Source organism: Ascidiella aspersa, chromosome 2 (genome assembly GCF_963924565.1).
Source record: "Ascidiella aspersa chromosome 2, kaAscAspe10.2, whole genome shotgun sequence".
Classification (NCBI taxonomy): Eukaryota; Metazoa; Chordata; class Ascidiacea; order Phlebobranchia; family Ascidiidae; genus Ascidiella; species Ascidiella aspersa.
Window position 1 is genome coordinate 31,638,925 of NC_139448.1, and position 12,992 is coordinate 31,651,916.

General features: G+C 36.6%; 1 protein-coding gene across 1 annotated transcript; it reads left to right on the forward strand.

Moving 5' to 3' along the window:
• The first annotated feature begins 9,036 nt into the window (after positions 1–9,036).
• On the forward strand, positions 9,037–12,992 carry LOC146164916 (metalloproteinase inhibitor 2-like). Its single transcript, XM_083382552.1, has 5 exons — positions 9,037–9,997; positions 10,272–10,399; positions 11,657–11,780; positions 12,089–12,261; positions 12,643–12,992. The coding sequence occupies exons 1-5, from the start codon at positions 9,880–9,882 to the stop codon at positions 12,787–12,789; spliced, it is 690 nt and encodes a 229-aa protein (XP_083238678.1). The 5' UTR covers positions 9,037–9,879; the 3' UTR covers positions 12,790–12,992.

The following is a 12,992-nucleotide window of genomic DNA, read 5'->3' on the forward strand; positions in this document are numbered from 1 at the left end:
CAATTCCTAATGAAAATGTGAGAACAACGTCGGTTAAAAAACGCGACAACATAAAATGAAGACGACAATTTTAAATCTCCTTGAATATTTTGCTCTTTTGGCGAAAAGCTGCTTTTACTGGTATTGTCCTGATTATAAGGGAAAGTTGGTCTGCTTTAACACAAGTTCAGTTTAAGTATACTAACCATCATATTTACCAGCAAAATCCTATACCTATATAGGCTGTTATGGCGGTCCATACACACTTCGCTTGTGGCAATAGATTGAACATCAAAGCCCATAAAAAAAAAACATATCAAAGCCCATACATCAGTAGAGAGGAAGCGTTCGAAATATACTACCTATACTTTTGTATGGGCATCATTGTATAGCTACAAATGTTGAAGTGTGTATAATTATATAGACCGTTATTATATTCAAAACTTTTAAAATATGCTACCTTCTGCTGTATGGGCTTTGATATTCATTACGTCGCACTAGAACCTTCATCCAAAATTCTACAAAAATTAAATTGTACTCATATTTTTCGAAAGTTACTGCGCAAAATTTTAACGAAACATTCATTGTAAAACGTAAAGTTTTAAATCGCATACTCACAAAAAACAATTTCTTCACTTTTTTCCGTTTTTTCACTTTCTAGGTTGTCCGCTTCAAGTAAGAACTCGGTATGCCAATGGTGCCGCAACAGGTTGACTTATATACACAAAAGGCCGCAAAATTAACGCATGACTGAGAGAGCGTCAGGCGAATAATAAGACCTTCGGGCGGCTCGAATTTCGGCTCCTCCGCCATGTTCAAGTCTGGATACCTTCGACCGTGTTTCCGGGTAAAGCATGCGTATGCACTTCAGCAAAACAACACTAGCGCTTTTGTGCTTTAGTCTGAGACTAGACTCGACTAGGCAATGCTGGTAGGCCGTACTTGGGCCGTACTTGTGCAATTTCTCTTCCCGCTATTCGCGTGATTCGATGTTTTTGTGCTGCGTTTCAGCGTCAGAATTGGTGCCAAGACGGGTGCAAAATCAAGCGGAAGAATTAAAGAATGACTTACTTTATGTCAGCGGTTTTTAAACGTTTTCTTAAACATTTTTTATACTTTTTTATTATTCGCGGTCAACGTTTTAAGAGATAAACAATCACAAAACTTGGACAATTTCTGAAATAATTCATTTTTAACATATATCCCGCTAAGTTGTGTTGCCCTAGTTAAACGGCGACGTTAGGGTGACGCTGTTTCGGCACCAGGATGTTGAGCTATGTTTGGGGTTAGTGTTGGGTAATAGGTGGGGTTAGAAAAAGATCATGGCTAAAATTATTAAGGGAGTTAGTGATGAACTTAGGGGTGGTCTGGCCATTTAGGTTTATTCCGAAAACTATAAGACTTAATCCAATTTTTACGTTATAATGACTATTACGTAATAGTCCTATTTTGGTCTTATTCCAAGCTGTGTTTTATTCCGACGTTAATGTTGCTCTTGTTTCGATCTTATGGCTGGAATCCCTAACACACACAGCATATGCTAAAACAGAAATGCATTTACAAATGAAAAATATATAGACAATGGAATGTTGAAATCTATGCAGCGCCCATAAAAGATGACACATTTATCAAATTAAATTGCATCAAACATTCGACGTTTGGGCGACCCCAATTTACGCGACTCCGTTTGGGCACTGCTGTTTTAGCAACGGATTGTCCCCTCTTTGGGGTTAGTGGTCGGAACGGGTGAGGTTAGAAATTGGGTTAGGGTTGAAATTATTAGGGGAGTTAGTGGTGTACTTAGGGGTGGTGTTTGGGGGTGTGTAAGCAGTTGTTCAGGCATGATTCTGTCCATTTTGCTCTTATTCCGACTTTAAGGCTGATTCCTTTAAACGTTATTACGACTATGGTATTTTTTAGTCCTAATTTGGTCTAATTATCTGAACTGTATTTTATTTCGACGTGTATGTTGTTGTTCTTATTTCGGTCTTTTTAGTGGTGTTCTTTACAACGTCACCTAATGAAATATTTCCCATGCAAACACTTGGGTAAAGCTCACCTCCTATTACGGCGTAAGCTCTTTCTGTTTTTAAATTTGCGCCGCAAGTCCAACCAGGGTAAGGATCGGTGTAGATGTATTGTACAGAGGAATTTTTTGAAAGCTCGTTGTTTCATTGGTACAGCTGAGGAATGGAAACCACCGGTGTCACGTCTAATCACTTTAGCAATTACACTTTATACGCAACAAAATATAATGAAAATCTCTATATTTCTGCTGCTCCTGAATAACCGCATTGAGCTGGTTAACAAAATGTAATTAGGTTGGTACACTATGCACGGATCTGTAATGTAGCTTGATAATGAATTGCAAAGACAAAAAGGTTGAGTAGATCGACATCATCTTGATTAAGACGTTTCGATACGAGCTTGTATCATCTTCAGATCATGTGACTGAGAAGCAATTCAAGCACACATATAAAAGGTTGGACGCAATTGTTATCAGTCTGAGTTTCGATAGTAGTTGAAGCATTATTTAAAATGTAATTATTTTTTAAATTATCCATCGTTAACGGGGAGTTTACCTAAAGGGTAAATTGCCAAACTGGTATAGAGATATAATTTTCACTTAATGGAAGAATGACAAAAAACTAACTTTTATGTTGTACAGTTCCAGAAAAAAATAATTAAGGGGCAAAATTTTTCTAATTTTATAATTGCCTTTAAAGCTTTTACCCGAAATAGTCTTCTGGGTTTTTATTTCATTAGGTATCAGAAATATTTTTATAGAGACATGAAAAGTAATCAGTAAAGGGAATAACGTTTTCGTGAAGAAACTACCTAGGACGTTTTGGGATTTGGCCTTTCTGGTTTAGCCTATTACTGCCAGGTGAAACAAATACCTTTAAATTTCCTCTATATTTTGCTGGTTTAAGCACAATAATAAGGATACTTTAAATCGGAACAAAAATCCGTACTTTTAGTCCAAATAAGGATTGCAATATACGAGATGGCTTACCTCAAAATCTTTACGTCGTATCTATAATGCTTCGTGTAATATTCGGAATTAGGCAGGACAACGTGATCATATTGTAAGACGTTGTCATAGTCGGCAGCTACCACAGTAAATATATAAGCTGGAATAAGTTTTACATAACTTTAGCCTAAATTGTGCAACCGTATTTCAAAATAGTTTTCGCGCCTTTTAAGGCAATATTTTAGGCTACTGCACAATTTTTCTGGAAAACTTTGTTTTTTTTATTACATATAACAGTAGCAGGAACTGGTGAGATCCAGTGTTGATACTGTGAACACAGCAACGATCGCCAGCAACTTTTGGAAGCAAGACGACATTTTTTTTCACGAAATCCGACTATTTGATGAAAAAACAATAATCGATTTAGGCCCACTTGTATAGTCTGTATATAAGGACAATGGTTATATTGGTAAACTTACAAATACTGTAGTTATCGATTCTACTCTTGACCTGATTAAAGACTTTTAATTTGCCTCCCAATGAAACTTTAAAGAGTTTCGGATTCCTATATATAGTAGCTACGCTGTTGAAATTTCATTTCATTTCGGCTACTTGTTAAACAGTTGGCTTAAAGCATATTAGGTTTTTATTTTGTGCATTTCATGTTACGATGCTGTGTTTCACATACCAGGCCGATTTGCTTGCCTCTAAGCATATTAATTGTTAATTTGGGGTAATAATCTATCTAAAAATGATTATTGAAGGCAAAAACACAGGCAAAATTAGGCTGATTATGTTAAAGTGCACGCTCAAAACTTTGGCACAGCTTCGTTGAGTAAGTAAGTAGGTAATATTTACTTTCCGTTCGCGCTGAAAAACACACAAAGTATAATAACAAACAAATTCATGCGCGATACGACCGGAGAAGTAATGGGTCCAATAGATCTCCCAGTCAGCTACACGGTAAAGGTAAAATTAAATCCAGTTAAGACGAAACTTTTTACAATAAAATTGAGCACATACAAAAAAGAATAGGTATAAGTTAAACGATGTGGAAACAAATGACAAAAACACAAACTCACACCTTCGATTCTAAGTTTTCCGGGTGCTGCTGCTCGGCCCTGAAAAATAACGACGACTGATTCAGTGAATTGTTGCTCGCCATTAAATATCCGACAAAATGAATGCACGAAAACAAAACGCCGATCAATGACGTCAAGCTGCGGTCAAGACTATATTTATATAGGCCGAAAATTTATTTTCGGGACATATCTTGTTTTTGGTTTTTTTTTTTGGTTATTTTCGGGACATATCTTTGTTTTTGGTTAGCCAATGGTTTACTATGGTTTCCTATGGTTTCCTATGGTTTCCTTTGGTTTCCTATGGTTTCCTATGGTTTCCTATGGTTTCCTATGGTTTCCTATGGTTTCCTATGGTTTCCTATGGTTTCCTATGGTATGTTTTCAGACCTTTTTTTCCGAAGCTTTATAGAAAAAGTATACATCGTAGAACCTTCAAATTTTCAGACATGGCGTAGAGTGGTATGTAGGTGCTTTGTAGAAATTTATGAGGCTGCACCCCCAGGGGCCTTTGCTTGGGGGGCAAAAACCTGAAGTATTGCGTTTTAGCTATTTGTAGCTAACGATTGCCATCTAGCAGCAGAAAAACTTTTATACAGAATTCGTTCATATTCGCTTGCTTTGTCCAGCTTGTGAAGTGATGAAGCGACTCGACGCCTGCTGTGCTTTATTGTCCCGCGCGTAAAACTTTCATTGTGCGAAGTGGCTACTGGGCTCGTGCGACTTGCATTTTAAAAAGAGGCTTCTCTTTTGAAAAATTACTTAATGCTCTTAAGAAACAACATATTTTACCGCCGCAAATTTAAATGCTAAATCTGGTGGCAACTCCAATCCAACATATCAACACCAGGCCTACACAACTTAAAATTGTGTGTTAATATGTTGGATTGGAGTAACATACAAAACAGGTGCAAATAGCAAATATTCTCCAAATACGATATTTTCAAATATTCTTCAAATCGTATTTTATCGTATTGTCGCGGTAATACACAAAGAGGTAAGGCCGTGAATAAACTTTCACCCACCGTGCAATTAACACAGGGAAGCATTGCGAGTTGTCTCTCTTTTAGCACCTGTTGTGCATGTTGCTCCAATCAGCATACCAACATCAGACCTAAACAACTAGCAAAACTTATGATTTAATAGTTTGCGTATTAGGTGCATAATAGTGTTTTTCATATTGTTTAAATCTACAGATTTAAAGCCTGTTTTAACAGTGATTGCTCGGACCAAGCCATGGTAAAAATTTACCGAGTAAAATTTTGCAAAAGTATAGCAAACCATAGGCGTTAAACCATTTTAAGTCTTTAAGAGAATGATAATATTTGCTTTTCCAACACGCAAGCTGGTCAAAATGTAATAAAATGGCCATACGCATTATCTATGTAAATTCTATTTATCAAATATATGTTTCGATCATTCCCCAAAATCTACGCCATATTTGAACCCCTTTCGCATAAAAGGCATAAGTTAAGTGGGGAAGTTTTCGGCCCATATCTGTTTTTGCTTGCAGAAACAAGTTAAGAAAAATAAAAAACAAAATATTAAAAAGTAAAATGTATAAAATAAAAAACAATAATAATAATACAAAAAAAAAATAAAAAATAAAAAATTAACTCAATTAAAAATATTAAAAAATAAAAATTAAAAAAAAATAACACTAAACCCCGTGACAAAATATACAACAACCGCATCCCCGTCTAGTTTCCTATTGATTTACCAAGTCAGGTTCAATGTCTTTAAACTCAAATAGCGGTTTGTAGTCACGTAAACGACCGATAAGAGGGTCGGGTATACCAATTTGGGTCCCCATATCACTGCTGTTTTACTTTCCTTTTAGGTTAATATAGTATTCCTTAACCTTTTTACTTCAGGGTACACCTGCAGACATTTAAAAACGTGACTACGCATCTGGTGAGCGAAATGAGCGCGAATTTGGTTGGGCTACTGGTGAATTGCTTGCAAGTTTTCATAACGTAGGCGTTCTAATTGCCATAAAGTACTGTAGGCTTCATGAGCTTGTTCTATAGTTGCCCGCGACGCACCTGACAACCTTCCCATAGGGAACCAGTGATATAACGCGAAGAATGTTCAGTCACAAAATATGATATGCCTAGTTAAGTGTCAACTTTTTAAGAAAAGAGAAAAAACAACGTCAAAAATAGTTAAAAAAATTTTGGGTAGCAGGAACAGTTTTGAACTTGCGACTTTTATTTCGGCTTGCAAATCGAACATTATATAGGCCTAACGAACCCCAGGATTTCGTCATTTGGAACAGGTGAACAAAATAAAGCGAAAAACTATCAAAATAGGCAAACTTGTCCGATTATGCGCAACAGGTAAGCCAAAAAAATAACAAAAAAACGACATACAACCATTTAGTTGTTTCAAGTGTAAAACTTGAGATAGATAACTGAATTCAATAAGATTATGGTAATTTAAAAAACATATTTTTAACCCAAGTTATTTCACCTAATGACTTAAGTCCAAGTCAACTAATTTGAGCAGAACGACTAAAGTCAAATTAATTTATTTAAAAACAATGAATTGAGAGCACTAAAGTCAAGTCTTTGACTTAAGTCATTACAACACTGCGGTTCTGACGCTGCAAATAAAATAGCAAATAAAATAGAACAACACATGTATATGTACGTTTTATCTGACAGATAGTTGTTCACTCTCCAATACTTTTTGGTGGCAGCTTGTTTTCATTTGTGATAACCGTGTAGTTAAGCACCCCAAATCCGCTCTCCTAAAGGCAGCGTTTGTTACGCCGGTGACAGACTGCTTGATGGCTGGGTGACTTTCCACGTTCAGAGACGGCAATGCGGCATTCGTCCGGTTCGAGCTCCCTCTACACAAAGATAAAATTGTAATGAGTTAGAGTTGGAGTTGGAGTCATTATATATAATTCGCAAAATAAGCTAATACTAAAATACCCCCAAAACATGTTCATTTTGAAATGTTAACGAACATACAATTCAATTAGGCGTTTTGTCTGGATGGATTATAACGCCCTGACTTACTCTAAGGTTCTTATCGCAATGGTCATCTGAGTATTTACTCGTGTGACAACATAGAAGACCTGTCAGCATTAAGCCAACGCGAGAGAACCTTCCTTTTGATCAACTGGATTTATCGTTTTCCAAGAGCGTGCCAACATTGCCAAGTCGTCGAATGCTCATATAAAAGAGCCGAGCGTTGTCAAGTAAGAGCTTGGACTCATTTGTGTAGTTCAGAGGTAGGAATGTCCGATAATATCGGATCGGAGCCGACACCCGATGCCAAATGACAGTATCGGTACTTGTCCGATACCAGGGTGGTATCGGTGCCGATCCGACACCAAATTTATAGAGGAACTTCAGCCATGCATTGCGATCCAATGGAGCGATCTACCTTAAGGGTAATTTAAAAAAAATGTTGGTTAACAACTGGAGGTAACTAAACTTCTTTATTTTGACCTAATAACCTGAGAAATATTGCCTTAAAAGTTTAGGTTTTATCAATTTTGCTTATTTTAGGATGGTTATGTGCCTTGGTATCCGATCGGACCGCGATACCTAAAATATCGGGTATAAAATGACAAGTATCGGACATCTCTGATTATAGGTTACCAAACGACGGCTCGCGGGCCAGCTGCGCCCCTTTAGATTAATTTTAACGGCCCGCGGCATGTTTTATTAATAAACAAAATACGGTTGTACTTTAGAACCGAAAATATATATATTTGTTTTTAAAAAAACTAACTATATCTATACAGCCACTCATAAAAGTGTCATATAACTTATCCCAACACAACGCGTGATTTGAAAGTATTTCACCATTACAATTTACAGTTTCCTTAAATGGCGGTTTAAAATTTGATACCCAACGCCGGAATCGGGTCTCGGGCATTAACCTAGTCTTACTCGATTTCCGAATCAGGAGTTATTAAATCACAGAATCTTTTCCTGCATTGTGTAGAGTTGATTTATATTGTTTCATTTCGATTTATTGTGACAGTACAGTAACCACTTACCGAAAATTCTAGGTGGGTGCTGCGATCTATTAATCATTTCTGGCGGTGTGGTAGAACCTCGTTCCAAAAAACGTTTTTTAAAGCAAAATTCAATTTATAATATTGAAGCGCAAAACGACAAGTTTGCAGTATCAACAGGCGTAATGCGCAGAAAACCAATCGGCGGAATTTGCAGGAAAGCGACCGTCGAGGATGACGTCATCTATGACGTAAGGATGAAGCAGTCTACGTACTTTTGCTGGCAAAATAACAGAACAAGATTGTTGCTCGCCGTCCACACGAAGTACTTCTATGACGTGACAGTGCTTCGTCGTATTGGGCAATTATGACGTTAGGAAGTATTTTTTGCGTTTTCAGGGAAGTTACTTTACAGTTCTTACATTAGAGGCGATTTGCTGTTAGGTGTCGCGATAGTTTACTTTACTAAATATTACCACGCGGAATAATGTTTTGGTACTGTTATGGTGCAATACAATTTATCTAATTATTACGCAGCACTATACGCATCCGTAAATTGACCAACTAACGCCTTGTTGAAATTGAGGATCGGATATAATTAAAAGGATGTCCTAAACAGTGAGAACAGACATTATTGTTCTGCGTGATAGGTTGTTTTATAGCCAGTTAAAAATGGACAAAAAAAGTACCAAAGCTTTTGATTGAAAATTGTTAATTTTTACCAATTTAAGGAATGACCAATGGCCTATCAAAAATTATTTTTCTGGCCTATAACAGTCTTTTACCTCCGTGCAAAACCGCCTCTAACGAGTAACTGCTTTGGTAATGACCTTACGCCTTGGTAAAGTAATATGAACACTATAAGCTGTGCCCAACGCCCGACGTACTTGATCGGTCATTCATTTCCGTGGGTTGTTTTCCGGCTATATATGTGCGACATTGCCCAATCCAGTCGAACAACAGGGAGTCCTTGAAATCAGCAGCCTAGAAAGTGACTCATAACTGTTAAACTTTAAGGTTTTAATTTTTTGATCGCAGCTCTAAGTTATGTAAAAGTGAAACTTTCTGTTTAGGAAAACGGAATGTTAATTTGAATTTGTTTCTAGTATTAGGTGTTATTGCAGGAAACAATACAGGGACAGATTGTGTACGTGGCAAATTTGTTTGTGCTTTTCTTGGTGAAACAGATAATTTCAACCGTTGTTGTGATCAAGGCTGCGGAGTCAGTTTGAAGTAACCTGAGTCCGAAACTGACTTTGTAGCCAGCATTTTACACTATAATCAAAAATAAGGTGGAAATAAAGCAATCTATTCAAAAGTTCATAGTATTGATCACCCACAATACATGGTTTTCCACTATTTGTTTTCTAAGTTTGCTGCATCAGTTCGAATTTTGGTACAGCGCATGCGCATTCGTGTAAGTTTTACATTAGTCTTACTCGAGGCCCGAATACGACCCGGACTCGGCATGCCTGGTTTTGGCCTTCATACAGGCTACATTGTGGTGTTTATTCAGTTTGTATCAGCAACAGATTCGATTGAATCATATTTAAATTATTTTGTGAGTTTGTTACTAGTTTAGGTTTTAAAAAATAATATTGTGACTGTTCCAAAGTTTTCCACTGTGTTTATCTTGGAAATAACGCTTCACGAAAATCAAAAACATGATTTTTAGTTTTCTTCCTCACAATGTTGCACTCAAGGTGTAATATTACAATTCGCCTTGACCCTTGCAAAAAAATGTTGATCCCTAACCCCTGATAAATAACAGCAGAATAATTTAGCTCAACTAATGTTACAGTAAGACTTATTTTAAAGAGTATAGAGATGTTTAAAAATTTTTCCTCAATTTTTAGGTATTGTCGGAAATAATGTCGTTTCAAGTTATAATATTCCTTGCGGTCGTAGTGGTTTCGATGCTGGATCCCGCTCAGTCCTGTAGCTGCGCTACGCAACATCCACAGCAACAATTTTGCCATGGCGCATTAGGTATGCGTTGTCAGCATATGATGATTCAAACTTTTAGTTTGTTACTGTTCGCAACAATATTGCATTTTTCCCAAATAGAGTAAAAAATAATTATTACAGAAAACAAGGTCACTGATAAAACGAAGATTTAATTGTTGTCTATCAAACCTTAAAAATGTGTCAGTATGGATGTTTGCTAAATATTATGAAAGGGCATCCTGTGGTGATCTCAGTTTCCGCTGTGATTGGCGCATAGATTAAAAAAAGTCCACGCAGTTTGACATTTTTTTTTCAGCTTACAGATTCAAAGTCATAGCTGCCGATCATGTGAGAGAAAATGATCAGGTTTTTAATTCTGGGGACTTTCCCAGGGACTATTGGCCGCTGGATGTCGCACGTCGTTACACAATCAATCGCTTTCATGTAAGTTCAAACAAAAAAAAAAAATAAATAAATAAATAAAAAAAAAGTTCAAGCAAACACTAACCAAAAAAATAATATTACGTTCAAGCAAACAGTAATAATAATAATAAAATAATAAGTTTAAGGAAACACTACTAAACATGAAATAATAATAAGTTGAAGCAAACACTAATAATAACGTAATGCTACGTTCAAGCAAAACTTGTTGTTTGCTATATGAACTCAGGAGTAAGTAAGTATCATATCATTACATAATAAGAGACTCGCATAAGAAGACTATCGCGTCTGTTTTTCGTTTGATATCTATACGAAGTTCTTTGCTTGCAATTGGGTTTCTGGGTATATCGATTCCGCAACATTTGAACAAAACGGCAACATTAAGGGAGTATAGTTTGGTTGATGTTTTTCGGTAAACAACATAACTCTGCTCAAACTGACTGCATTATACGCCAACTGATTAACAATTATACGCCAACTGATTACCAAACAACGCGAATAATACAAGTCGTAGTATACAATAAGAGTTGATCGCATTTACAGTAATTAAAATCAGCAGGGTTTATAGCGAAAACTGTAAAATCTCTGGCATAATTTGTCTTAACGAAACACCGTAGGTTTCTACAAGTGACTTTTATATAGCACTCTTTTTTTGTCCGAAAATAAAATAAATCAAGGCCTTATGAAAGGTTTGTTGATAACAAATGAACAATTAACAGTCTGGTCAGTGTTGTAAACAAGTCATTTCAAAATGACTTAAATCCCATTTGTGAATTAACTTGTTCAAGTCAAGTATTTAAAAAAAATAAAAGTCAAGTTCCAGTCAAATCATTATTCGAGCAAGTTTACTTCAAGGCAAATCACTGTTATAAAAATAAAACTATAAACATTTAAAAATGGTAAACTCGTCCGATTAAAAGCAATATTTGCAACTCCGAAATAACAAAAACAACAAAATGGCAAATCTAATCGGTTTACTGCACATGCAAAACTTGAGATAAATAACTCAACTCTATAATAAAATGGTATTGAAAACATTTTGTTTAATTCAAATGTTAAATGAAAACACCCAAGTCGTTTGAATTAATGACTTCATAAGTGCAAGCCAAGTCATTTGTCCAAAAGACTAAATTCAAGTCATGTCATTTGTCCAAAATAACTTAAGCCAAGTCAAGTCATTTGAAAAAAATGTCTTAAGTCCACTTAAGTCAAGTCATGGAATTAGATCATTAGCAATGCCTCTGGTTCTGATTTTTGCAGCTGTACCAAGGAAACAAGGAGCTTACCACTAACACCTCGATACAGTACATTTACACCGATCCAAACCCTGGGTGGACGTGCGGCGCAAGTTTAACAACAGGAAATACGTATGCCGTTATTGGAGGTTAGAGGTGTCTGGCGCGCTTTTAGGTAACAAATTGCATTGCATTAAAGCAGGGTTTATCAGACCCAATATATCAACGCAGTTCACTCCTAGCCCTAATGGAATATAAATGCAGCATTTTAATATCTTTATAAACCAGAGAATACTACCTTCCAGCCCAGAATTTTATAATGTCATTATATAATATGCAAAATACCTTTAATTTAATGGGTAAATATTCATGTAAAATTTAAAGCGTTTACCGGCATGCAACTAAATTCGGCATCTTCCTGAGCGCTGCACAGCTTACAGTTTACAACACTTTTCAGGTTCTTACCGCAACGGTCAACTCAGTATTTATAACTGTGACAACATATTTGACCTCGAAACTTTGAGCCTACGTGAGAGACAGTTTCTTCTGATCAACTGGGTTTATCGTTTTCCCGCTGCGTGCCAACATTGCGAGGTCGTCGAATGTTTAGAATACACCGATAGTTGTGAAGTAAGAACGCTGGCTCTTAATTTCTATAGGCCAAAGATAGAAATGTACGATAATATCGGATCGGTGCCGACATTCGATCTCAAGTGACAATGGTGGTACTTGTCCGATACCAGCGTGGTATCGGTACCGATCCGATATCAATTTAATAACATAATTTTAGCCATAATTAGCGATTCAAGGCAGCCATTCTACCTTTAAAGATAGATTTAAGAAAAAGTAATTGGTTATCAACTGAAGGTAACTAAAGTTCTCAACCCTAAGGCAAACTTTGGATTTTTCTCTAAACGCTAAAAGCAATCTTTCGAGAAAAAATTACTTGCTTCAACGATTCCCTTGAACTTTATGCAAACAATTTTTTAATTCATGATATTTGATATGTAGGGGGAGCAAAGGCCTGACGAATGCCGCTATCACCCCTCCCACCTTAAGCAACCTACTGATCTAGCCGTCTGCCTTCGACGTGGATCATACTGCGTCTGGGTTGACGGATTTCAAGTGATTCCTTCAAGGGAAATTCCATCACTCTAACAGGTCGTCCTCAAATGAGGACAGTCATACAAACAACGCCTGTTTTGTTGATTTCAAAGCTTGTACGCCATTTTGTATTTACGTTTCATTTGTGGCTTGCTTACATCATTTATCGACAGATTCGGTAAGTCTGCGTTAGGTTTCGGTGTACCGTTGATACGTAGGCCGTAATCGTTGGTCAGAAATCAGCTTCATAAGTGCTA

Excerpts from the sequence above, each read along its gene's own strand:
- LOC146164916 (XM_083382552.1), top strand. The coding sequence starts at position 9,880 with ATGTCGTTTCAAGTTATAATATTCCTTGCGGTCGTAGTGGTTTCGATG. Across the intron at positions 9,998-10,271 it reads ATTTTGCCATGGCGCATTAG|CTTACAGATTCAAAGTCATA; the intron begins GTATGCGTTGTC and ends TTTTTTTTTCAG. Across the intron at positions 11,781-12,088 it reads TACGTATGCCGTTATTGGAG|GTTCTTACCGCAACGGTCAA; the intron begins GTTAGAGGTGTC and ends AACACTTTTCAG.